The 27,871-nt window shown below is 42.5% G+C and overlaps 1 protein-coding gene across 1 annotated transcript; it reads right to left on the reverse strand.

Moving 5' to 3' along the window:
- Positions 1-96: 96 nt before the first annotated feature.
- gak (cyclin G associated kinase) lies at positions 97-27,203 on the reverse strand. Its single transcript, XM_086030433.1, has 29 exons — positions 26,818-27,203; positions 26,007-26,068; positions 25,845-25,904; positions 25,654-25,768; positions 24,557-24,699; positions 23,228-23,353; positions 21,010-21,099; positions 19,974-20,109; positions 19,782-19,894; positions 17,474-17,573; positions 16,595-16,712; positions 12,925-12,974; positions 12,687-12,835; positions 11,588-11,710; positions 11,358-11,491; positions 10,490-10,684; positions 9,937-10,054; positions 9,570-9,649; positions 8,932-9,125; positions 8,643-8,810; positions 7,638-7,807; positions 6,516-6,720; positions 4,961-5,122; positions 4,751-4,888; positions 4,581-4,667; positions 3,477-3,755; positions 3,240-3,388; positions 2,470-2,646; positions 97-1,701 (listed from the first exon to the last, which is right to left on the reverse strand). Exons 1-29 carry the CDS (start codon positions 26,957-26,959, stop codon positions 1,600-1,602), a joined length of 3,885 nt encoding a protein of 1,294 aa, XP_085886559.1. The 5' UTR covers positions 26,960-27,203; the 3' UTR covers positions 97-1,599.
- Positions 27,204-27,871: the final 668 nt, after the last annotated feature.

The raw sequence follows: 27,871 nt of genomic DNA on the forward strand, positions 1-27,871 counted from the left end.
ATATATATATATATATATATGTATATATATATATTTATATATTTATAGATTTGTAAAAAGCACATTCATATAACCTTTGGAATGAATTCAAAGAGGTCCCCCACACACTCTTTAATATATTATCAGAAGAAAATCTAACATTTTTTTTAACTAATTCATATTGTTTCTGATCAGGCATGAATAGAATGTCAAAAAAGACTAATAATAAATAAGAAAGTGATTGGATTGGTCCATGAGGTAAAAATGTGAACTAAAACGATGAAGTCAATTAACAAAAGTGTGATGTTATTCTTAGAAAAAAACACGCACACACACTCGCGCAAACACACACACACACACGGACCTGCCACTCAAATGTCATCTTCACAAAGTCACTTGATGGATGTTTTGTATTTACAATAATTATGCAGACAATGGACCCCGCTGCAATATGAAAAGCCAAACTGTCACGCACCCTGATCTTGTTGATGGATGTCAATCACAAAATATCAGCCTCGGCCGTTCACAAGTTAGCAAGCGATGCTAACAAGTGCGAGCTCAACAGTCCAGCATCCATGTCATAGCGTAGTATTATCCTAACTTCATGCTTTGCCTCTTCAAAACTAGCCTGACTGTTAGGGTGCATGTGCTTGCTGAGTTAGCACACCATGACGCTAACTGACACACTCCCTTTCACATTAACTGCTTCATAGTCTGACTGCATCGAGTTAGCGACATAGCATAGCATGAGGCTAAACGACCCCTGCCAAATTATCAAAAAGTCTGATTGTTGGGGTGCATGATGTTAGTGGGTTAGCATAGCATGATGCTAACTGCGTGTAGGCCCTCCTTCATTCTGTGTCGCATTGTCGGAGCGCCTATGGCGAGCTGCGTAGCATGAAGCTAACTAAATGCTCTCCCTCCATCCTTACAAGCTGAATTGTTTGGCTGTAAATAGTTAGCGGTAGCGCAGCATGGCGCTAACTGAATGCTTGCCACCCTCCATCTTTAAGAGCCTTATTGTTAGCAGTTAGCCACGTAGCATGGCACGAGTGGACGGCTATAATAATAAAAAAGAGCACTTTTGTTTATGTGGGTCTTGCTTTTTTGTCAGAAATTACCACTAGGCTAAGTAGCGTGTGTATGAGTGTCAATGTGTTGGTGTGTCACAATAGTAACTGGTAGACATATCACATTAAGTGTTTGGCAGCCATTTTGTATGCTTGTCTGCAATGCTGACAGGCATCAACACAGCAGCATTTTAGCATATAGCCTTTTTTGTTTGTAAAATTCATTACGATTTCTCAGCATTCGTGAATTCCTCATCCTCTTCCCGATTGTCACTCCTTGAATGTTTGCAGAGAGTCAACAGTGGCGTTTTTTTTTTTCAATTTTTCTTTCACGGATGTAGCAAGGATGTGGAGAGACAGCGAAGGGAGTGAAAGAGAGGACATCTCCCAGAGGCTGCGCAACACCCCCCACCCCCCAAAAACAGAAGGCCCAATGTGGGCTCAGTCCCGTCCAATCAGGCCCCAGTGGGCTCGGTATTTGTTCAAATGCAGTCCACATCCGGACAGTCTTTTTTTTTTCTTGTGTGTGTCATTTTTGTTGTTTTTCCTACTAAAAGAGCGCTTTGGATCCCTGGTTCTCAAATTCTGACCAGGCGTCGTTCAGCTCCATGAAGATCATCTTGGCGTAGTCCTCGTAAGGCTTGCCCGTTGCCTGCAGGGGCCGTCGTTGATTCAAAAACAGGGTGGAGAAGAGAGGGTGGGGTGGGGGGTCAAACCGTGAACGAATGAGTGCTTGCCATGTACAGGTACAACAATTATTCGATTAACCCCCAAATAATGAATTGTCAAACTAACGTTGACAAAATGACACCATTTTGTGTACACTAAAAGCTTTAAAGCAACAAGCTAGCGTCCAACACTAACAATCAACGACATTATTCAACTTTTCTAGTTAGCATTATGCAACCTTAGAGCGGCAACTGCATGGGCTCTGACTGAGGGGGTGCACATGGGCGGCAAAGTAGCATAGCACGACGCTAACAACAAGAACTCAGGTGTCTGTGATTAGCATCACGAAATGCAATCCAGCTAGCCGCAAGCTCTCTCTATTCCATGTTTAGAGTCTCAATGTTTGGGGTATCACGCAGTGGGCTCGGAGCATAGCATGAAGCTAACAACAAGATTTCCTATCTGCGGTCTCAAGTTACACAGTGAAATGAATTGAAATGTATTTCATCTTTTCTAGTTCGCCCTTAGAAACTGCAATTTTTTAGTCACATGAATTTAATCAAGGAAAATAACAATGTAATGTTAGCGTCTTCTCCATGCTCCCTGCGGGTGTTTTCATTTTGTATTTGGGTGTTGGACTATTTGTCTCATTCTATAAACAGCTGAAAGTGTTTCTTGCCCACATGCAAGGGCAAGTGCGCTAACTCATGCCTAGCGCCACTACTGTATACGTAGTGTGTGCAAAGCGCACCTTATCTGGATGGACCACCAGGACAGCCTTCCTGTAGAACTTCTTCACTTGGTCCGGCGTCACCAGGTCGGCCATGCCCACCGGCTTCCAGCGGGTCTCGCCCTCCCACAGCACCGTGTGCAAAGTGGAGAGCAGGGCGCGGATGTTCCTCTCCTTGCCCTCGATCCAGTCTAAGATCTAATGGGTGCGAAGACAAAATGTCATTTGAATGCATGCGGCCGGATCAAAGAGAACTATAAACTCTGAGTTACAAGCTACAATAGAGATTTCAAATGTATTTAAATTGAAAGTTCGTTTTCAAATTTTCCAAAGATGAGTTTTTGCATGCCTGGAAAAATTGGATCTTGCAGCCCTGGTGAGGAAGTCATGCTACCGTAGTGCTCTGGATATTTATTTACTCTATATCTTGATCTTTACCAAAGGTTTTGAAGCCACGAATCCTTTTTGACCAAAACTCACTTGGGAGGAGGGGATGAGACCAGCATTACAAAATGCAGTATTTCCGACAAAAAAAAAAAAAAAAACTGGCCGCCAAATGAATTTCTATCTTACTTAAGTAATCGGCAGTGGAACATGGGCTTGTTTCATCAAGAACACTAGTTTCGGACTGAAAACTAGTGTGAAAATGGGTGGGAGATGGGTGTTTGTGAAAAGAAAGCAGAACAGAGACTTGGCCGTTTCTTGGTGACACCTCAAACTATAAAACAACAAAACCAAGACTGGCAAATGACTTTTGGTGGTAAAATATAACCATCCAGAGGAGCGCATACCTGCAGTTTAAGGGGATCCATTTCCTTTGTGATCTCCTGCCTCCTCATTTCTGCGATGGTCCTCGGCCCTTTTTTATCCGTCTTGGAGGAAAAGCCCTGAGTGGACAGCAGGTCCCCAAAGTCGTCCTCCTTGACTTTGGGCTTGGGGCCTGCGTCACGACAGCGCCAAGTGCGATCGAGAAAACATTTCAGCCGACACTTGCGATACACATGCAAGACATGACGGCGGGGAAATACCGAATCCCGGAGCCCGAACGCCTCTCTCCTCGCGGCCTCCGATGACGCTGGGGAAGTTGAGGTTATAGTTGGGCTTGGTGGCCTGAGGGCCGGCGGACTGGGGGGCCGCCGACGCCTTAGGCGCGGACGCGGATCCGGACTGCCAGGGCTTGTTGTGGCCCTGCGGGGCTTTGCCGGCTTGCCAGGACGTCGGGCCTTGAGACTTAGCCGAACACGAAGAGGAAGAAGAGGACGGCGGTGGAGTCTTGTTATGCCCGGAGAAGTTACTGTTGGTAGAACCTGGAACAAACAAGTTTAAGCACTTCAGTTTCATTTGAATGTATTCGGTTCAAAGGTGCACATCTGCGCTGTCTCAACTTATGTCTTCATTAGATTTGAGCATTTTCATTGTATTGAACCGCAATCACACTGTAAATAAGAATGAATTGTACCGCATTAAAAATGGAGTGAATCCTAGTCCTTAGAAATTGGACTGAAACTTTTAGAATCATGTATGGAACAGTAATTGGAATGAATCACGCTGCATCGTAAATAGGGGGGAATCGAATTGTATCGTAAATAGGGAGAATCGTAAGGTATCGTAAAATGGAGTGACTCATATTGTATTGTAATTGCATCTGACTTTATCGTAACTGCTGTGAATGGTACCGCAATTGAAGTGAATCATGTATCGTTATGGAAGTAAATTGTATTACACAGTAATGAATCGTATTGTAATGGGAGAGTATCCAATCCTATAATTGGAGTGCATTGTCATATACAATAAATAGCTGGAGTAAATCATATTCTACGGTCCTTGGAGCAACTCACATCATACTGGGATTCAAGCGAATGTGACTGTATCGCAATTGGTGTGAATTGTATCACAACTGAAGCCGAATCCACTTGTAGCATAATTGGAGTCAAGGCTATTTGATCAGAATGAATCTTATGATCACTGGAGTCAATCCAATCAGAATTTGAAATGCATGACATGGTGTCATAATTGGACCGAATCGTGCTGTTTCGTAACGGGGGGAATTGTTTCCTATTATATTTGGAGTTGTATGGCACCTCAGTTTGGACCTCATCAGTATTCAATGAAAGGGACATGTCAACATTTACTTGGTAAATTGGAGCCGAGGTTCCCCAAATCAGCGAAGGGATCGAAGGTCTGAGACTTAGCCTTGGACATGGATGACATACTGGAAGCTACGAGCAGACAAATATGACAGTTGACCGACAAACAAACGCGATGTATTATAATGCATTGAAATACGTAACCCGTTTCGTACCTGTGCTGACGTAGGCGGGCCTGCCGGCAGTGGCGCTCACGCCCGCCGACGTGCTCGCCGCCCAGCTGTCCCAGCCGCCCAGGAGGTCGGGGTGACTGGTTGACGATGTCATCTTGGGAGCGCTGTTCACTAACTTATCTGAGAGCAAGTACAAGTGGGAACATGTCCACATCCGTGCAACGATGTACCAAGGGAAGGGGTGCAACTCACTGAGGTTAAAGAGGCTGGCGTTGGAAGTCGGAGCCGCTTTGCCCGGTGCCGAACCCTCGGAGCCCATCAAGTCCCCGAACAGGTCGGGGCCGGAGGCCTGCCGGGACGAGCCCGCGCCCGAGCTGGAGGCCATCCCGAACGGGTCGAAAGGGTCGCTCATGGCTGCCCGAAAAAAAGCACATCATGCCCTTGCATATTTATTGTATGTTAAACATCTTCATCAATTTCAATGAACACAATGACTGAAATTTGTGAACAAGGGCCTTTCTGTCTTTCTTTCTGACATACATGATGATTGGCCAGTGTGCCAAACCGCCACAGTAAGTGCCAACAGCTGGCGAGGAGGACTTCCTCCATGTTTTTTCACTTTTCTCGCTTTTGGTATCATTAGCTAGAATCAGCAGCCTTCACAAGCAACCGATATTGAAAAAAGGCCGGTCACAGCCCGATACCAATATTTGGTATCAGTAGTTACTTGCCCATCCCTACATTTTTCAAACACTTCCTAGGGAAGTACACCTTGAAAGTTGCAGGAACAGACTTCGACTTGGAGGTGTGGGGTAATACTTATAAGGGCACTCACTCCACCACCGACGTTGCAAACAAGAGACATTTGAATAGTGAATAAGGTAGGCTACCTTGATCACACCAATGATCTGTTTCTGAAATCACAGATATTAAAATTTCAGGATCTTGCAGATTAAAAATCAGCGCAAATGATGCATAAAGTCAGACAATCTTTTACCATCAAGTATTCAAAAAGATTTTATGACAGAGATTGGGGATATGGATTAAGAGGGATACTCAATCTTAAACAGGCTACAATCCACACTACTCTTAAAAGGCAGAGCAGAATGGTCTACACAGCATTCAATATGTACATTTTATTGGTACTGAAAATGTGTATATATGGCTGTGTATATGACAATAGGCTGTTCGAATAAATTCATTCAATTAGTGAGCAAAATATCAACTCAGAAGTCAAACATCGCAGAATTTCAATCCTAATTTTGGGCAAAAAGTTGCAACCACTGTCATGGAGGATGTCACGCACAACATTGGCGTCGGGCTACAGGCACAGTTCAGTGAGTATGAACCCTAACGCCAAACATCCCTTTAAGTTGTCCAAATATGGAATTCGACCAAAGTTTTCTGGAAAAATAAAAAGGGGAGTTCAAACCAGCATTCACCTGCATGACGTCACGTAAAAGGTTGGCGCACAAGCCCTCGGTTCAGTGAACATCAAAAGATCAACTCTCAAGTCAAACGTTGCTCAAGTTGTATTACAAACTCAGCCAACATTTTCTGGAGAAATATGGCTTGAAGTCACTTCAAATGAGTTTTGGACACATGCCATCTTGTGAAATGTGCGGCACGAGATCGCCAATCAGTCAGCAATGGGAGTCAACTGGCTTTTGAGTTGCACAATTCACAATTTGACCAAAATCATCTGGAAAAAAAAACCCCATCTAAAGTCACATAAAACTGGAGTTCAAATCACTTTTATGCATGAAAGCTTGGAATTCACCGCGAATCTCCACAAAAAGATGCTTACGTTTGGAGCCGCCAAAGAACAAGTCCTCCTGGGCCTCCGCCGTGTGTCCGGCAGGTGGCGCAAACAGGTCGTTGAGGAGGTCGCTGTGGCTGGATGAGGCCTTCAGGCCAGCGGAGGAGGTCGCCGGGGGGGCCTGGGCTTCCGAGTTCAACCCTAAGAGATCGGCTGTGTCGTCGGCGGGAGAGACGTCGGCGGGAGTCGGAGTCTGTGGGGTGACGAGGGTTGAGTGAAGAGCTACACTGCTATGTTAGCTTCTCATGCTAGCTAGCAAAATGCTTACTCGTCTTTTTCGTTCTGCCGTTTGTTTATTTTGGGTGTAATGCCACTGTCGACCGCTGGATGGCGGCACACTATTTAGTTTGACGCTGTGAATTTGAATGAAGGACAAAGCTGAACATAGGTAGTACAACATTTCAGCCCAGCCCGGTTTTTGCTGCAGATTATGAAGTCAAATCCTGTTCAATCCTACTTTAGGTTTGAAAGTAAAGCGGCCAATATATGTACATGTTTGTTTTTCTGGCTAAATTCAGCTGTTGCGGCTTTTCATCAGGTGCGCTTTGTAGTCCGGAAATTATGGTATATTTTGTATTATTTTAAACGTATATTTTAAGCTCTCTAAAAAATGAAGTGCTGTAAATGCTATCAAAACATGTCCTGGGTGTATTTAAATAGGCTATTTCTATATCACGGATTTCATTGATTGAGGGTGTGGTCTGGAACGCAAACCCTGCCCCAGCGAGGTACCTGCAAGTCTGCATTTTTGCTCCCATTGCCATATTTGTTGTGGCAACTTTTTGTCAACAAAGCACTTTGACTTAGCCCTTCTCTGACCACTGAATGAAACTGTGGAATGCGATGATATTTTCTCAAAGAAGTAGACATTTTTCTTCCCATTCCCGTTCTGTGAGCAAAGCAGTAAGAATTGCAAATTGAGCTACTGTTGTGAAGCACTCGACGTCTGTTTGTCATTTGTCACCAAAAGGTAGTATTTATGTGAGTTTCCATTACATTAGTGCTTGATTTGTGTGACAATATGGTGTTGAGTGCGCAAATTTTCTTCGTGGGCAAAGTGCTTTGGTTCAGATCTTCTCCCTGGATAGCCACACGCAATTATTTGCGTACCTGGAAGTCGGCATCGAAGAGCGGCTCGCTGGTGTCCCGCGGCAAAGGCTCGCCGCTGGGGGCTGAGCACGAGTAGGACTCTCCTTCTTCCGACTGGTCGCTCAGGTCTTCCTGCTCATTGGAGGAGCCTCCCGTTTGGATGCCCGATGAGTCCTGAGGTCCGCCAACATCTGAACACAAAACAAGACAAGAGGGCCCGTGGAATTCATGTGGAATTCATGTGTTCATGTACCACAACCCCATTGAAAACCTGTGGAGGGATTTGAAGACAAGAGTGCAGAGGAGAGAAGGAAATATATATTTACACTATATTTACTGTATTTCTTAATATGGGACGTTTTTCCCACTGAATAAATGCAGTTGTATTAAAGATTGGTTTTTCCTCTTTTTATTTTTTGTTTTAATTTGGTGCAATATTATTTGAAAAAACAAAACTAAACAGAATTTATTGTCAGCCAAAGAACAAATCTTAACCAACGGGGGCCAATAATTACGCATGGTACTGGATGTACGGGTCAAATATGTTTTTCAACGGGTCGTGTGGAAGAGAGTAACGCCCGGCTTGTCTGTGAAATTCAGGGTTGTAAACAACTAGAGTAAGTGTAAATGCTTTTGAATCCAGGTTCAAGACTGTGCTCTTTTCCCAGGTCTTTCAAAGCATTTTTAAAAGCATGTTCTCCAAAATCGTGCAATTGCACTCAAAGTTCTGTTGATAATTTTAGTCTGCTACTTTCAATTTCTTTACTCTGCTTTTAATTTGAAGTGTCTAACTAGGTGAATCTTGACTTGTCGCCACGTCGATTATGAGGGAGAAACATGCCCCAGAAACGTTTAGGCACCTCATACTCAAAAGCAAAGAGTATGATATAAACAGAGCATGTGTTGCTGTAGGCTGTACAAAGTATTTGTTGCAATTGTGTGAAAAGATTAAGCAGTTCATGGAGTGAAGGAGTTTGCAGTCCCATGCAGGGACCACATGGAATGAACTTCATTCCTCGTGATTACCTTCCCAATCCAGCGTCTGGAAGAAATTGTTGGCGTTGGCGTCGCTGCTCACGGGAGATTCCGTTTCCGAGGCGGTCGAGCCTTCCGACTTTTGCGCGGGTTGCTGTGGCGGCGAAGTGGAGTCATAGAACGCTGAGGATCCCGGCTGACGAGGCAGTTCCGGTTTACCTGAAGATCATAAAGGTGAACGAACACTCACTTTTGATTTTTTTACACTTCAGATTGGTCCAAAAATGGCCAGCATAGAGTCCACTGAGAAGAAAAATGACAGGTAAGTAGTGCCATCTACCAAACTTGCTGAGGATCTCCTGCTGCTCATCGCGAGACGAAAAGAGAATCTTGGGGTTGAGGCCCTTGGTTTGGAAGCCGTCCCACGGCAGAGTTTTGGCGCTGGGCCGGTCCCGGGGCTCCACGTCGATGTCCAGGTTGACCTGGAACAAGTCCGGATATTTCTCCTGGATGTCGCAGGCGTCCAGGTCGTACCTGCCGGAAAGAATGGAATGTCATCGCAGTAGATCTTAGGGGAGGGGGTTTCAAATATTTTAGACACATTTTCACAAGGACCCACCTCATTACCCTTATATAAATTGAAACATAGCAAGAGTCACGGGAAAAGTGTACAAATCTGATTTATCATTATTATTTCCATGTGTAGCCCTAATGCCGCAGGAAGTCAAAAGTCATCTATTTTCAGGAAATAAGACATATGGTACAATTCACATTTTTTAGAAGGGGGAAAAAAAAAGTAAACATCGTTATAAACAATCCTCCAACATTGTGCAGATGTTCGAGAGTCACAGTAGACTACAGCAAGTGTCAGTAGAAAGTGCTGCTCATGAAAACTGCACATTACACAGCATAGTTTGATATCACTTTGCAATTTGTGTTTCAAAGCTGAGAGCGCATTCTTTAACATTTAAGACCTACTTGGCAAACTTCACCGTGGTGGCATTTCTGGGGACAAAGCCTGTGTGGAATTGGATCTGAAACATTTTCATGGAGGCCATCTGAAAGAGCAAACGCAGAGAAGTGAAAGTGTTTCCAAAGTGAATTCTTTGGAATTCAACCCCTCGAAGGATGTTTCACCAAGGAACATTGCATTTGCTAGGCAAGTGCATCATGAAAAGACACAGGAAGTCTGTCGTTTTGGAGGCAGACATTTTAGGGACACTAACCGTTAGAGCTTGTGCAAACATGGTAAACTTTCAACCTTCAGTTAGTTTTTTTTTTAAAAGAATTTGTGCATCATAATGTGGGGGGGAAAAAACTCCTAAGCAGAGGTGTTAATATAGACCTTGGCCTGCAGACGTCCTCCCAGCGTGGACCTGGCGTGGTAGATCACCACCAGCACATCTCCTTGGACGGTCACGTTCAGGGCAATCTCTGCTCTCCCATCCTCCATCTTAAAATCCCTGCAAACAGAACACAAGCGATATACAGCGTGGGCCAAAACAAGGTTTACACTACGACTATATCTCATTACAATTACATTTAAAAAGGAAGTCAACCCAAACATATTTTTTCAAGACTATATTCTGATAAATATTGCATTTGTGGAGTAAGAGTTAATCCAGACGTTTTTAGTCATCTCGGGGGACCATTTTGTCACTTCTGTCATCTGAAAAACGAACAGTTTTTTTTGTTAGCAACATAACACATCCATCCATATTCTGAACAATCCTTACTAGGGTTGTGCATGGACAAATTGGTACAGAACAACACACGCATCGCTGCAGTTAACACAGGCACGCATGCAAACACAATGTGTTTAATAAGTGTGTTTTGTATCTAGTTTACATACTTGAAGCAAGATAAAGTTGTCTGAAGTACTGAAAAAACAAACATACTTCATCCGGTCGTACTCCTGTGAGGTTGTGAGGACCCTCTCGTCACCGACGTAGATCTCACAGAAAGGCCGACAGCCGTTGCGCTGCTTGTTAAACAGCGGCACGGGCGTCATGGTGATGGCGCGAATGACCACTGGCTTGCAGTGCGGCATGATGGGCTCTTCTGCCATCATGTCACACATGTACTCAATGTACCTGGAAAAAAAAAAGATCAGAGGTGTCCCCTTTCAGATATTGATATGGGATATTGCTCCGATATCAGCCCCCCAAAAAAGTCTGGTTATATCGATTTACAGCCAAACTCTCCGTTACTAGCACTCAAATAGAAGCAGTCTATTCGAGACTCCGCCTCTGCTCTTCTTTCAAGCCGCATGAATGTAAAAAAAAAAAAAAAAAGATTCTGACTGTACTGAAGTAAACTTGATTGTTATTTTGCACTTCAAAGAGTAATTAGTTTTGACTGACTTTAGTAGGGTGCCTTCTTAGGGTCCTTTAATTTATTTTTTATTTATTTTACTTAAATGGTCTTAAATGAGCATTCCCATGTTTGAGGTCGGAAATATGTAACCCAAAAGTTTAGAATAAATGGGCGCTACTTTCTCATACTGTACCTACTGTTGCTGACTACTGTTATTTTTGTGAGTAGTATCACTTGATCAAGTCTGTTCTAACATTTCATACCAAAAAATACATAACCGCGCGTATCATTCCTGCTGATATCATATCAGATCAATATCGTTATCGGACAGGACTCTAGGCTGCAATGTCGGTATCATATCGGAAGAGAAAAAGTTGTCGGGACACTCTTACGCGTGACGGTCATTGTGCGTGAATTAAAACGGACTCAAATGCGGGGTGGTGTTGGCACCTCTTGTGAGATGGGGCTATTCCGGGTGGGCATCGTTTCATGGAGAACATGTAGACCGCCGCTTCGGCCGTGGTGAAGAGGCGACAGAAGCACAGGAAGGAGCAAACGGCCACAGCGGACGCCGCCCTGCCGTCCTGCGGCAAAAACAGACAATATTAACTCACACGTGCACACAACAGGCCGGGACAGAGTTGGCAACGTCGCCACGCCACTGTCTTCTGCTTCCTTACAAGGCAGTGGACCACGCAGATGTTCCTCTGGTCCTGCTTCAGCCACTGGTGCATGTTCTTGCACACGCTGTATAGACTGCGCAGGTTGGGAGAACGCCGCACCTGCCAGTTGCATTCGGAAACCTAGGCCGTAAAAGACGCACAAATAAACAACACCAAAACACAGGCGATGTGGTTAGCGAGTCATAGTGGATGTTTGTGAGTTATCGTCCGATTAAAATCGAGGTTGAAGGCCAAACCGGACAAAAACACTCCCTATTATCTACAGGTGCAAACGATTAATGGACAACTAAATGATTTCCAAATTAACTGATTGTTACAGCCCCGTTTAAGATTGTCCAAATTATCAGAAATTCAGCAACTGAAAATGTAAATAATTTGTGTGGTCCTCCAGAAAGCAAAATAATAATCTTTGTTTGGGATCAAAATTAAACTGATTAATGAAGTAATTCATGTATATTTGTGCATTTTCAGCACTGTCAATTTGAAATAATGTCCTGTTTTTGAATATACAGATGGAAATGAACATTTTTTTTTTCATCCGACTTGTCAACAATCGATAGATCAATGGATTCTTAAAATAAGTGTTTGTTGCAACCCTAATATAAACACCTCAATCGGAATAAACAGGGTGACACCAAATGGAACTTCGTTTGGATTTGTAGGGGTGGGATGCCGCTTTTCCAAAACCGATGAAAAGTCTTTTTTTTGGTCACGTAAACAATAAATCAGAATATTGTCAGGCTGCGCATGCTCTGTTGTGACAAAAATGCGCAGTGACGTGACTTTGTCGATTAGCCATTTGAAAATATGGCGGCTTCCAAACTGCACACACCACTGGTCCGTTTAATACAAACGCTATAATAAAGAGTAAAAATAACCGCAATAAATGGGCTGAATAGACGACCGAGTGCCATGTTGATAAATCACATCATGTTTACGTCAATCTTCCCATGTCATGCGTCTGTTAAAGAGCTGCATTCATTAAATGTAGTAGCACATGTAAACACCAGATGGGAATAGCGTCATGTGAACGGTTGACCAGAGATCTTCAGCCAGAATAAGAAAAAGATGACGAGCCGCCTACACGCAATCGTACCCGGTTGTGGAAGCGGGACGGCCGATAGGAGCGTCTGGAGAGGTTGTAGACGGCGTAGTGTCCCGGGTGCCGCGAATCCAGAAATAGGCGCACGTCCTCGATATTGTTCTTTATCGCGGACTCCACCCCTTCCGCCGGGAACGACATGACTGCACACAAAAACGCACTCAAATGTTACATTTACTTCGCATGTGAAAAAGGGAACAAAATGGTGCACAGTTGAGGCCCAGATGCTCACCTGCTATTCTGGAGGTGATGTAGGAGATATCCAGGTCACCTTTGGCGTAGCTGCAAAAGAAATCGCAGAGTCGAAGAGGTGAAAAGACAAGTGGGGGGAACGCTCTACGCATGACGACAACCACATTTGATAACCCTCGTGAGATGTTGCCGCCGGTCAAATTAACCTGTTTTAAAGCATTCAAAAAAAGTAGTATGTGTTGTGGCTTAGCCCTCCGCTTACATTGCCAGTCAAATGAACCTGATTTAAGGTCAATAAAAGGTGGACGTTCAGTGTCCTTACCCTCCTCTGATGTTGTTTCTCAGGAGTAGAAACGATGCTCCTGGGTCAGTTTGATCCAGACACAATTCATGTAAAACTGGTAAAATGCCTTTTAACTGGTTCGAATTGGCCCGCAACATAATATGAGGGTTAATATGTGTCATCGACATAAAAAATGGAAACACGGAGCTCTAGACTGCACCCAATTTGGCCGTGCAGGCGCTTTCTTTTCACAAAGGGGCGACAGAAGAAAATTATTGGTTGTAAACATGCAACCAGCCGATGGAGGTGGAAAAGTCTCCTCGACTCTAAAAACGTATTTACAATTTCATATTTACGAATGGATGAAATTGTGAAGTGCGGTGTAAAAAGATTTACGAGTCCCACTCACTTCAATGAGATTTATTCTTTGAAACCTGAATATGAAATGTACCGGGAGACATAAAACACTTTCCCGCGCACAGTCCTGCTGAAATGTTCCAGACGGAATTTTACAAATATGAAAATTCTGATAAATTGTTCAGGAAATACATTTCTAGGGGTTGGCAACTCTGAGTGTGATGAGGTTGCAAATTTAGCTGCAGCTAACTTAAGTGCTGGTGTAAGCAAGAAAGAACGTTGGACCCACCAGTGCAAAAAAAGTTTGTCGAGAGCCCTGAAACAGTTCACATCAATGCCACAAATCCTCAATATTGTCCGGGCAGAATAATTTGACCCAGAAACATAAGAGCTGTTGTGTGCGAGTGTTGTTTCTTAAATCAAAGTCATGCTAAAAAGTTTTAACAAGCTTCTCTATAATCGGCTAAGCTAATTGATGCGCTGTTCTGAAGCATATGATGCTGGTTAGGACATTGCTTAGTTAGCAATCAGTCATGCATTGACACACTTCTCTTATTAGTCTTTAAAGGAGACACATTATGCCGTTTCAACCCAAATAGAACGGACTCCCGCTCTTGGCGAGGGGTAGGACCAGGCCTGACCGCAAATGACGAAAAACAGCCAATGATTGACACTCATTAACTAAATATGATCGCTATGATTTGATATTTTTCCTGAAAAACAACAACATACACAAGCAGGGAATCCAGCCAAAAGGGGTTCAAATGGGGCCACTGTACATACAGGAGAGCTGTTTGGGAAAGTCCACAATTAATAGTTCATCATCTTTTGCGGAAAGGGAAGTCAACCCCAAAACATTCTTTGCAGTAATATGTTTTAGGCGCCTTCACTAGTGGAAATACGACATTCTGATGAATATTGTGCTTGTGGAATACGAGTTAAGCAGCAAAATCCCTCCTTTTAACAACCAATCACGGCTCAGCTTCAGAAAACAGGTGAGCCGTCATCGGTCGCTACCTGAGCCCTGTGCAACTGCGATGTCATTTCAGTCGACTGCAAGTGACAAAATGGCCGCCCCCAGAGATGGATAAAAACGGATGGATATTACTGTTTAACTCATATTCCACAAACAATATTAATCAGAAAGCCATGTTAAGACTAGTGGGCCTGCATAGAACATATTCTTTAAAGAAAGATAGAAGATTTTGCGGTTGACTTACCCTTTAACAGTTTCTCTTCTTTTCAGGAAAGGACAACAGTCCTCTTCCTTTGAGTATAACGCAACAGTAACAGTTCATGATCTTTTTAGGGAAAGTCCAAAATTAATGGTTTGTCTTACTCTTGGGAAAATGCAACCTTAGCAGTGTGTATTTTGTTTATTTTTTTTTTTTTATAGCAAAGCGCTTTAGGAACCTTCCCGCCTTTTACCTAATAGGTCCCGTGCGGGAACTTGCGTCTGGATGGTAGCAAAAACATTGGAATACCATTACACCTGCTTGTTCCAAATTTCCGTAGGTAAAACGCTTTGGTTTAGAAATAATAGCGCACCTTCGACCGGGCAGCTTTCCATAATATGTCCCCTTTACTTCAACGACAAGCGCTCGATTCAAAACAAGCTTATTAAATGTATAGTCTGGTCAGTGTACGTGATTGTGCTAGTGGGAATTCAAGCCATTATGGAAGACGTGATGTTAGCACAAATTAGCAGTTATTTTGCAGACGGTACAAATGGAGCAGAGTTGAACTCCTCTAAATCAAAACACACAAACTACAGGAGCTTGGCCGAGGCTCAAGGTTTACCTTGGTTTGCTAGGAGATGGAGACATAGTGAGGGATTGGACACAGAGGAGAAAAGAAAAACAAATAAACAAAATGACCAAAACAAATGCAAAGGGTGGAAACAATGAAGTCACCCAAACAGATGGAAAAACAGTAGAACAGTCCAACACCTCCAATTTCAGACAAATTAGTAAAATTCCCTTATTGTTCAGTCGGAAACTTCCTGTGGGAATTCACAGGAATTTTGGGGAATAAACCAGGAATTTGCAAAACTGAGATTTGCGACACTGACTCACCACACGGCTTGACTTGAACGTCAGGGGCTTTTTTTTCTTCTTTTTTAAACATTGACCTTGTCATTGAAGCACCTTTTCTCACGATCGCCAAACACATGTTGTACTATTGCAGGGTATTGTCAAGAACCTCACGATTTGATTTGATGCAGATTCTTTCTGTTGCAATGCAATTCAATTTTAATTCTTTAGTTTGTGATTTGACTTCGATTTAAATGCTTTGATATTGATTTAGTTTGATACACTCATTTTCATGCCCAGGTGAACATTTCTGAGGAATAGAACATCAACAACAATTTAGAAATAAGACAATGCAAATATGCACAATAATAACCTATTTGTGCTTATGGGGTAAAAAAAAAAAAAAAAAAAGGAAAAAAACTTGGCAGCCCTATTAATACACTAAAAAGCATTACATGTAAGTTTAAACATTCATATAGTCGTTCACATCACAAAAACAACTTCAAATGTGAACGCAACGCGTCTGTGATGTGACACGCACGCACACAAAACACGACGACGAGTGACGTGAAGGATATATACGTCAAAGGCAGTCAAGAGTTGAATTCCACGGCGGTGAATGAGTTCAAGTACGGTACTGTAATGGTCTTGCATGTGGACAAGGAGAGTTTAAAGTTCATACTTATGCATGAATGTGAGACCTTTCTATTATCTATCCTCACTTCCCATTCAATTCCCTTCAATTCCCATGGAAAGTTACCAATGGGGAAATAGTTCCAAAATTCCCCAGCATAGCTACCCAAGCAAAATTCACCGGAAGCTCCAGTTAATTGATAGGAAATGTTGGGAAACCCAGTCCCTTTCAAATCTGTCACAATGCAAGTCTAGTCAAAACATTCACTACACAATGATTTGCACTCAATGAGGGGGGAAACAATGGCAACGTCTGAGTTATGTCAGTTGATATACGGGAAGACTCATTAGGACTGCCTAAAAACAGACGAGACTGCATATTATCTGGAAAACAAGCATCTTACCTGGCTACGGACTGGATGACCTTAGAGGAGGTGTCCTTGATGTTGGTCAGGAAGCGCTCCGTTCCTCCCTTGAGGATGTCCAGGAAGCCGCTGCCCGACTGGTCAGGATCGTAGATGCCTTGATAATATGATTTCAGAAAAAAACGCGGGCATAAATATTTTTGAAAAAAAAAAAAGCTTTTGTTTGTTGTATGAAAATGGATACATACAGTTTTTACCTTATAAATACATTTGTATTCTTTCGTTAAATATATAACATTTCATTGAAAATTATTTTATTATTGTAATAAATCAATTAAAAATATATATATTTCAATTCAATGTAAAAAAAAAGAAAGAAAGTGTTTTAAATTCTAAATTCTAGCGCGCGCGCGGCACGGTGGTCAACTGGCCAGCACGTCCACCTCACAGTTCACAGGTCGTGAGTTTGCATGTTCTCCCCGTGCCTGCCTGCGTGGGTTTTCTCCGGGAACTCCGGTTTCCTCCCACATATCAAAAACATGCATGGTAAGTTGACTGGACACTCTCAATTGCCCCTAGGTGTGATTGTGAGTGTGGCTGTTTGTTTGTCTCTGTGTGCCCTGCGATTGGCTGGCAACCAATTCGGGGTGTCCCCCGCCTGCTGCCCCAAGACAGCTGGCAGAGGCTCCAGCACGCCCGCGACCCTGGTGAGGATAAGCGGTGTAGATAATGGATGGATGGATAGTTGTCAAAACCTGACAAGCGCAATTCAAACAAAAATAGAGCCACGCCTAGCCGCAGAATGCCTATCATCATCATTATCATCGGCTTTCATTTGGGAACATGGAAACCATTTTAAAATGTGGTGCTATGTGCGAGCAAAGACAAAAAAAAAAAACCCAAACAAGCGGTGCTCACCTGCGTTGTTGTGTTGTATCTGCGAGGGCGTCGCCACCGCTGCCGTCGTCGCCGCCGCCGCTGCCCCGTTACTTCCGAAGCCTCCGTTCTGCTCCAGGAGCTGCAAACATTCGTATCCGTCATACACAGGACGCCAGCAGTAGTAGGCCGTCAACATCATGCCCTTCCCAAAGGTTAGCAACTCCCAAAAAATCCCAAGAAGACCATCCACGGAATCTACATCGTTTCCCTCCCGGCCATCCCTGTGGTCAGCGGACGTCTGAGGAGGGCGTTCAGCAGGAGGCGGAGAACAATAATCTTCTTACGGCCAGCAGGGAAACCCCTCCTTATCGCTAATCAGATTAGCCTTCTCCCCCTCGACACACACTCGCCGCCCTTGTTATGGAAAGAGTGGTGTGCTGGCAAGCAGTGCTTCTCAAACTGGGGCTCGTGAGCCTTACCTTAGGTAGTCAGCAAAACAAAGCGGCGTCTTGAGATGCGAGTGACCCCATTTAGCAATTTTTCAACATACGGGCTGTCGTCGCGCTCATTTTTCGCTTGGACTCGTGACTTCCCAGTTGACGTTTACCCTCAAACTCAACATAAAACAAAGAAAATGACCCGTTGTATAATTAAAACAACCACATACTTTTGTTTTAGATACATCTGATTAGCTTAATGCTACCAAATAATGCAAAACACCAGAGAGGTGCTAAAGAATATCATTAGTGATGTGTTGTGATAAGCCTTTGGGCATCTGATATTGGAACACAAACTGTAGAGCAACATGTGGGTGGAAGGCACTCACACTGATCCCACATTCACCTACTAATGACGTAGCATCAGGAGCAACTGGGGGTTCGGTATCTTGCTCAAGGACACTTCCAATGGTCACAGGGGCTGGGGATCCATCTATGGACCGCAATCTATGGATTGGGACAAGACCACCCTACCCCGGCCGGAGCCATGCCGTCCCAAATGTGTAGACACAGGCATATATTCTTTATCCTCTAAGAAGAACAACTAATACAAAAATAACTAATGGCCAATGTGCGCACACCAGAGGGAGCAGCAACATGTCCATAGAATTGAAGCAAAAATAGTTTCATTCTTCACATTCTAATTATGTCATTACTGGATACATTAATAAAGTATACTACTGCAGTAATATTTCTCTTATCAAAAACACATTGCAACATTTTTTGTTGGCTTTTTTGGGGGCGGGGAAGAACAGCTGAAACGGATGAATGACATTTCTATTCATTTAAATGGAGAAAGATGATTCGAGCTATGACAGTTTTGATGAGTGTATAAAAATGCATCATTTTAAAAAGTGCATAGGTACCGGAAGTCAATTAAAAAAAAAAAAAAAAAAAAAAAAAAGAGCACTTTCAAAAGTGCCTTTCTATAAATTTAAATGTGCTTTAATGAGTTAATATGTGTTTCAAGTATGTGGGAGTTGTAAAACTACCAAAAATATATTTGCTGTCCTGTTTTCATATATACATATATAAATATGGGATCTCTATTTTGTTGACTTTCACTGATCACGGGAACCTGGCAGTGAAGTTCATTGATTTATTTTGATGGCACGATCAATTATATAAGCAGATGATATAGCCAGATATAAGATGGCTAGAAAATGGCAGCTTTCTGACCCTGCAATCAGCTTAGAATAAATCGCAACTTTGGTGGAGGATTTGCTCATGAGTGGCACGATTTGGGATAAGGATCGTGACTTAACTGCTAAATGTGAGGCACCATGCCAAAGGGGGGTGAAGGAAGCTTTTATTTCAGTCTGTCCGGCTAACCCGGCCAACTCAATAATGCTTCCATGTTGGTGAAAAAAATCCCTGCAAGTCCCACAAATACAGTGGGTGACTCTAGTGTAAAGCGCGGTCTAACTGCACAAGGGCGGAATTGTCTTTCTTTTGGTATTTTCGTAGACTTTTGCGCCGTTGTGGGAGTGAACACAGCCGTTTTGCTTCCGAGCCAATTGAAGCGGCTCCTCTCATCTCCTCTAAAGTCAGCGCAGGAGTGGCGCACACAGTCTTTGAATTGGCTGAGGCAGAAATAGACTCGCTGGAGTCCATGCAGAAGATCGAAGCTCACAAAGCACGTTTGTAAGGAACTGCAAGCAGACCCCCACAGGTGGATAATGTAAAGTTGGCCAGGCCGATTACGGATCCCAGCTGTTAAGTAGCAACTCGCGAGACCGCTTTCCACCCCGATCGTTCGTGTCTGTCTGTCGGCCACCTGCGATTCAAAACTAGTGTCCCACGGTCTCCCACAAGAACTGCAGCACAGAGAATGCAAAAGATGACACTACCTCTGTGACGGGAGACTTGGGGTTGACGTTTCGCGCCGCCGCTATTTCCTGAAGCTGGTTGACCACCTCTGTGATGGAGAGCCGCTCCACGGGGTTCACCTTCAACATGGAGCCTGCAAAGAAAGAAGTGTGAAGCCCGCAATACTGCCACGTATTCAGAGTATTGATTCCAGCCAGACGCGCCGCGCTTACGAATGAGATTGTGGTAGACTGTGTACTTAGTGTCGTTCTGCGCTATGGAGTACTTCCCGTTGACGATCTGCAGCTTGGCGCCTTCCTCGAACGGGTGCTGCTTGAAACACAACAGGTAGAGGATGCAGCCCAGGGCCTGTGCAGGAAAGGACAAATTAGGGATCGGAACGGTTTGACTGCTTATTGATTAGAGGTAGACCAATATGGGTTTTTTTCAGGGCCATTATGATACCGATTATTAGTAATCAAGGTTGGCCCATAACTGATATTTGGAGCCGATATTCATTTTCATCAAAAAGGAAAATATTGGCGTCAAAATAAAAATCTAATTAAAACTGGTACCTTTATTGAAATGTCTTTAAGCGTGTTTATTGAACAATTTTTCAGATTTGCATAATGTTGATTTTTTAATTATTACTATACATTTTTGCCAATATAAATCTTTGTTGTAAAATTCTAACAAAAAGGGAGCTCCAGGGTCATCAGCATGTCTTCAAAAGATAAATGAAAACTTAAACAACAGTATAGTTTTCTACACTAAATAAAGTCCTCCAAAATTTAAATAAAATTACAGAAATGCTAAAATTTTACTTGTCTTTGTTTTGATTTCAAACAAAAAGAGTGTTCCCAGGGTCAGTGGAATCTCTTACAAAGTTAATGGAAAATTAATCAAATAGTTCCTTAAAGTTAATACAGTTTTAAATTGATATATTATTGACCATCGGATTTTTAAAAAAGGCTGATGCCGATATTCGTCAAAACACAGAATGTCGGAGCCGATAATCGGCCTGGCCAATAATCGGTCTGGCCAATAACCGATCTATCCCTATTCTTGACCCAATTCCTTATCAATTTTCAATGGGTGAGGAAATACAGTAAGTAAGTGCTTTAACTGTTTATGTTACTGTCTACTCATGACAAGACATTTTGAAGAGTGGGTCTGCGGATACCGGCCTCCTTCATTAACACATGAAACATTGGCATTTACTTGTGTTGTGCTAAGCTAATTAGACACAAAGTAAAACGGCGGTCTGACCCAGATGTCTTGCTTCTCATTGATGGGATAGTTGGAATACAGGTCGATCATTTCCGGAGTCCGGTATGCTGGAGTGGTGTTTCTTGTGATCTATAGATAGAGAGCGACATAGAAAAAGACAAACAGACAGGGTCTTCTTTTGTCTCCCTAAACTACATATAGAGAGCTTGGACCACCCCCCCACCCCCTTCCAATCAAATTCAGCAAAGCAAGTTGCGACAACGCTAACAATAGGTATACTAACATGTTGCAAAAATGCTGACATGAGAAAAGGAAGCGAATGTTCTGAATTAGCTGAACAATTTGAGGTTGGAATGGTTTAAATCGTGTGAGAAATGTGGTAGTAGGAGATAGATTGGAAAATTCTATTGTGAAAATGAGCAATACTGGACAAAATTGAACATTTGGGGACTGTGGGATAGTAGTAAGGTGAGCTGAACAGTTTGAAGTCGGAATGATTTAAATCAGCTCACAAATGTGGAAGGAATAGATTTAAAAAAACAAACCTTTTTGCATGAGTTTGGTTGGCGCATTTGGTCTTTGAAAATGCAAACATGGGAATTTGAAATGTGGACGGATAAGTAACAACAGTAAAAATTTGGGAATTCTGTCTTGGCACATTAGCAAATGTGACAACTTGGGCAATGCGAAAAATAGTTTTGTAGGTGTTCTGAAAGGGCGGTACTGTTTTAAAGTTGGAATCGGTCAAGAAATGTGGAAGGATGAGGTACATTTGTTCAAATTTCTGCCTTAATTTTTGCCTTTTCTCACGGAAAATGTGGAATAATCAATTGGAAGAGCAATGTGGCAGAATGAGGTACATTTGGAAAACGTCTCCATTGATTTTATTGGAATATTTTCCATGGAAATGAGGGGAAAGTGTCTTTTGTTTTTTCAATGCTCAGTATGCCCCCAATAACTGACGATGGTTTTAAGATGGGCAAAATGAGAGCAGCACATGTGATTGTCCAATAAAGCACTGCAGTGTACATGTAGACGGCCGCTATTAGCGTGACAGATGAGCACGTTAGCAGCTTTACAAACACAATCTCGGGGCGCATCTCATTGAGGTTAAAGCCGGACAAAAACATCCTGGACTGCCAGCTTCATTATTCAATCAAAAGTGGTCTGGTGTTTGTCAATGCCATTTCTCCTGCGGATGCAGTTATTGCGGCGGGTGGGGGGTGGGGGCATAATGGCCATTTACAGTCATGGGAACGAAGCCCTTTCGACCATATCTTGTCGTATGTATACCTCAACACTATAAATTGATCCTTTTTTTGGTACTTCTTCTATCGTAATTGTAAAAATGATACAAATTCAAAAAATACTTGACAACAATAATACATTAAATCAAACTACATTATTTTTGCGTTGTTGCATAAACACAAATTTAATGTGCATATATTCATTACCTGTACATAGCTAGAATTTTGAATCACAAAAATCAAGGGTACATATTTTATACAACACTGAATAGATTCTAATTTGATAACTATAATAATTGGACTTCCTGTACATGATAACAATTTAGAATATAAAAATAACTTACAAAAAATATAGGAATACTACAATATATAATAAAGTACAGTTTCATGCAACTGTGCATAGGTTTAATAAAATTTGGTAAATACAAACATTATATAATAATGACTTAATGAAATAAAGCAGCCGCGACCCTTGTGAGGATAAGCGGTATGGATAATGAATGAATGAATGAATGAAATAAAGCAGATGTTTTTTATGACATCACATAAATACTTATTCAATTGAATAATATTTAAAGTTATTTAAAATGAAATACAATACACAAAGCATGATAAAATATTAAGTACATATTTAATTTCATGGATATCTTTTTTTATAGTTATACTTATGCAGTATATGCAATTAATTCAGAACAAAAGAAAATATATTAAAAAAATATTATTTAGAGTCACTAAAAGTATGTGCACAAAATGTCGTATTAATAATTTAATATTTAAGATTGGATTCTTTTCTTCTAACACACTTTTTTTTCCTTTCCTTTTTTTCCTGTCAGCTTCTCCTTGGTATGACCTTATAGCGCCACCTGCTGCTTTGCCTTTGGTCTCCCAATGCAATTTTTTCAAAGTTAACTTGACAATTGACAGCATCCCCAAATCACAAGTGTGAATGTTGATTAAAAGTCCCTTTGAAATGTGAGCGGTGGCAAAGAAGCGCGACGTTGCGCACGTACCTCGTCCTCCACCATGGACCTCTTCTGTGCCGACCAGCTGTAATCGGGGTAATGCGCCACGCTGGTGGCGCTGCCAAAGTCGCACAGTTTGATGGTGCCTTGGTTGCTAATCAGCAGGTTCTCAATCTGCAAGCCAGGGAAAGCGGCACAGCGCCCAGTTTAAGCTTCCGACGCCTGCGCGTCGACAATTGCGTACGTATACTGCAAGGCTGTCAAATTGAAGTCATTCGCTGTACTCAGCAAAAATGATGACTGCTTATGTACATGGGATTTCTTTGGGTTTTTGCATGAGTACAAAAAAAAAACAACAAAAAAAACGCTTTTTCATGTTGTCATTATGGAGGCATTGTGTATAGAACTGGAAGTGAGAAACGTATTTAATTAGGGTTGTCAATCATTATTCCATTAAGGGATCGACTAACCGGACATTTGCAGTAAAGCGTGTTGCAAAACCATTTTATCCCAATTGTTGTTTATTAATCAATTGGTATTGTTTAGTAATAAAAACAACCAAACAATTAAGAACTATCACATGGAGGAATAAGTTTCTAAAAATTACACCCCCATAAAAAAAAGAGATTTTGTGCTGATACTATGGGGCTTTAGGTAATAAATTGTGAGGAAAGCCATTTATTTCATTTTGGAACATAGAATATGGAAAAGGCGGAGAGCTGCGAATACTTCATGGATGCAGTGTATACAGTATGTGATGTCTTCATTCATTGACAACAAATTTCTCCAAAATACTCTTGTGAAGTCATTATGAGGTGTTGCGTGCAGAATTGAATTTCTTAAAAATGAATATAAAAATTTGGAAAACATGAAGCACTGTGAATATTTTCCAGAAGCACAGGATATCTCTGCTGTCGGGCGGAAACCTCTTATGATCAAATATTTATTTATTTTTACAAATTGGTGCTATTGGTCTGTTCCCACGCTGTCTGTTAGTTTTACGCATTACTAACCAAATGAAAGTGTTAAGAATAATTAGGGGCGTGCATCTCTCCATGAAAAGACAATTCAATTCTCCATACATGCGATTATAGGATGGAACGATTTTAAAATGTAATGATTCTATTCAGTTCGATTCAGTGGGATTCTCGATATGGCATGTCTAAAGCATTTTTAGGAATATGCAACAACATGTAAAAACTCTTAAGACTAAGCCAATGCTTAGTGAGCTCATCTCTGTTTTGGTCGCATCAAGATGCGATGCTTGCTAACTCGAGCATGATGCAGTTTTTTTCTTTCGTCAATTTCCTGAAAAATAGTCATTCTGGAGATGGGCGACGTCGTGTATGCAAACATGATGTCGTTCTTGTGGCCCACCTTGAGGTCTCTGTGTATGACATGGGGCTTCTGCTTGTGCAGGTGCTGCACGGCGCGGCACGTCTGGTAGAAAACCTTCAGCACCGTGTCGCAGGACACGGGGGTGCGCTGCTCCACCCGCCGCAGGAAGTCCACCAGCTGGCCTGAGGGCGAGAGGAAATGTTTGCGGTGTCCACATTGTCCTCATGGCATTTTGTGTCAGTGTCGTTCACACAGAGCAGCAACACGCAAAAGACAGAAGAAAAAAAATTTATGCGGAATTTACTACCACCTATAGGACAGGAGTGGAACAGTACTGTACTGTGGTGCCTTGACTTCTACATACGAGCTATCACTTAAGACCTTTTTTTTACTTTTATTTGCAATCATTTTTTTAAACATATGAGTGCTAAAAGCAAACTTTTTTTTATAACAAGCAGCAATTTGGCAATTACTGAAAAATTCTTCGAAATGATTGCCAGTCCCAAGCTGAAGTTTACTGTCAACGAAGAGAATTAGATGTTTATTTAAAACCGTCATCAAGCCTTAGGATATCCGCCAGCTAGATGCTAACACACAATACAAAAGGCCATAGACGGGCACACGGAATTAGCATCGATGTTGCATTGGTTGCAGCAACTATTTGAACTCAAATGGTGCAGCAACAAGGGTAGATAATACACACAGGCATGTATTCTTTATCCTCTACGAGGATACCGTTTTAAATAGACCGGCAGTTTAATTGGTTACCTGAATTTTTCCCTGCCAAATATCAGCCTCAAAAAATCCATCTCAGTAAGGCCCTTAACATTAATGCAGCTTAATAAGCGGCTGTGACTGTCTTCTTTGTGTAGATGCATATGCAGAGTGTGTGATACCGCCCCCAGGGGGCCGAGGCACACTCAAGAAGGATCACAAATGGGGGCGCTGCAACGGATTGATGGTGTTTCCATTCATTTCATACAGGAAAGAAAAGTCACAGTAAAATGCCAGAGTGAGCAGACACTCCCGACAGGAAGCGGGTGAAGGTTCAGCGAGGCTGCAGACGGGCGGGAACGCGATTTGTCACCATCGACTCCGACCAGAAAGTCACGACTCAGCGCAAAACATCAGCGTACCTTTGCAGAGTTCAGTGAGGATGAGGAACTCGGCCTGACCCGTGTCTGACTCCTCTTTGCCGATGGAGGCGGCCGAGCAGAATTGGACCACGTTGGGATGTCCCGACAGCTTTTTCTGCAAAGGTGGCACAAGCGGGAAAGTGTTTGAACAAAATGCAAACCAAATTTTCAAAATTCGAAAGGTGGCATACCATGAAGCAAACTTCCTGGATTATTTCCTTGTTCTTCTCATCCTCGTTGGACAAAAGTCGCTGGAGCAAAACCAATAAGCAGAATTTGAAGTGTCATGTTCACAAGGCAAAAAAATCTGAGTGAGTAATAATTAAAGCATGGGAGGCTTGATTTCAACTAACCTTGAGAGCGTAGTCTTTGCCACTGCTGATGTCCTGGGCTTCGTACACAAAAGCGAAGCCACCTGAGGGAAAACACTTTATATAACAATTCTTTGTTGCTTTAATTCTTATCATCACCTGGTTACGTTTGTTTAGCCACTCTTACGCCTTCTTCACGATTGCCTTAATTCTTATTAGAATTCAGCTGTTTTTGATCCGCAAGGAAGAAATCTATTGACCCTAAAAATGGTCTGTTGCTAACTTTTTCTTTATTGCCTTAATTATTGTCGTTACACCCACGTTCTTCTTTTTCGTTGCTTTAATTCTTGTCATTACCTGGGTGTGTTTGTTTTCTCTCCACGTCTTCAATATGGATTTATTTCTTACCATTGCTCATTGCATGTGTTCTGCAAGGATGAAATACATCTTAAAAACATGTGATGATGGTGGTCAAAACTAACACTTGCAATGGCCTAACTACAAAAATATCGTATGGGTGCTTTGTGCATTGAAATACAGAACAAAATCCGCAAACAGGTGAATTCGCGTAAAGCGAAACGCGAAACAGCTTGACTTTGCAGGTAGCTCAATTTCCCCACAAAGTCAACATCATCATTAGTTTTGAGTTCATGGAGCCATACAGCCCTGTTTCAAAGCATAGTGAAAGCAATGCAACAGCACCCGAATTTAGTTGATTGATAATATCGACTTAAAATAACTGTAACTGTCATTGACTGCCAACCGGATAAATATTAGCAAGTTAGCTTTCCAGCTGCTAGTTAGCACAATCTCACTGTGACTGTCACTAAACACGAATCTGTCACCCTTTTACCTTCCGCAATCACCCGCTTGATACGCAGTTTCATGTCGCCAAGCTCGACCATTTGCCCCACAAAGTCGTTCTGGTCCCGGCTTGCCGCTCCGACCGAGCCGGGCCCGGCGAGGAAATCCAGCGCGGATTGGAACAACGACATTTTTGTCCAACTTGTTTTTCTAAGCCGGCTTCTTCTTCTTCTTCTTTGAAGGCGCACCGAAATGCCGGTTGGGGACCGGGGGGGGGGGCGTTGGTGACGCCGACGGGGGTCCGAGCGGACTCGTTGCTAGTTCGCTTAGAAGTGTTGAAGACCTGCTAACATGTTCTTCCTGTTGTCGTAACGACGACGGGAGGCCACAGCCATCACTCCATTCTAGCTTGAGCCTACTTCCGGGATGGGTGGTGACGTCACGGCACGAGTTGATCACGTGAGAGGGTCCGGCGCTGACTTCCGGGTCTGACTGTGACGTCAGAGATCGTGTGGCGGGAGTTGGTACTGCAAATCATTTTTACTTTCATCCCCTAACAGTTTTGTTTTGTATTTAAATGTAGATTTATCTTTTCTTGTAAAGTGTACGTGTTGTAAGTAACGTTAAAAATATATAAATATAAATATACATGAAAATACAGCAAGCCTATTACCAATGAAACTCTTGCAGGTTCAATTTTGCAGAGTCCAAAAGAACATTAATGCTGCAATTGGGGAACGTCGGAAATCGGAATAATCACACAAAGCACTTTTCTGAGTTCCCACCTCCCTCGAATGCAGCATAATTTGCAATCTCCGTAACTACATTCTTCCTATTTCCGATATCTGCAACAGGGGCGTTACCAGAGAGGGGCAGGGTGGTCAGTGCCCACCCACGGACACGCTCTGCCCACCCAAAGAAAACTAGATGTAGTTCTGATGAATGGTATATAAAAAAATCAGAATGAAATCAACTTTTGTTTGTTTATCCCAAATCACAACAACAGTTGTCTTAACTAAGGAGAAAACAAAACATGTTTTAAGGTGCAGTAGCCCTACGCTGGATTTCGACCTACTTGAGCATTGTAGCACTTTTTTGCCCCC

Source organism: Filicampus tigris, chromosome 5 (assembly GCF_054856515.1).
Source record: "Filicampus tigris isolate MCC_2025a chromosome 5, RoL_Ftig_1.0, whole genome shotgun sequence".
Taxonomy (NCBI): domain Eukaryota; kingdom Metazoa; phylum Chordata; class Actinopteri; order Syngnathiformes; family Syngnathidae; genus Filicampus; species Filicampus tigris.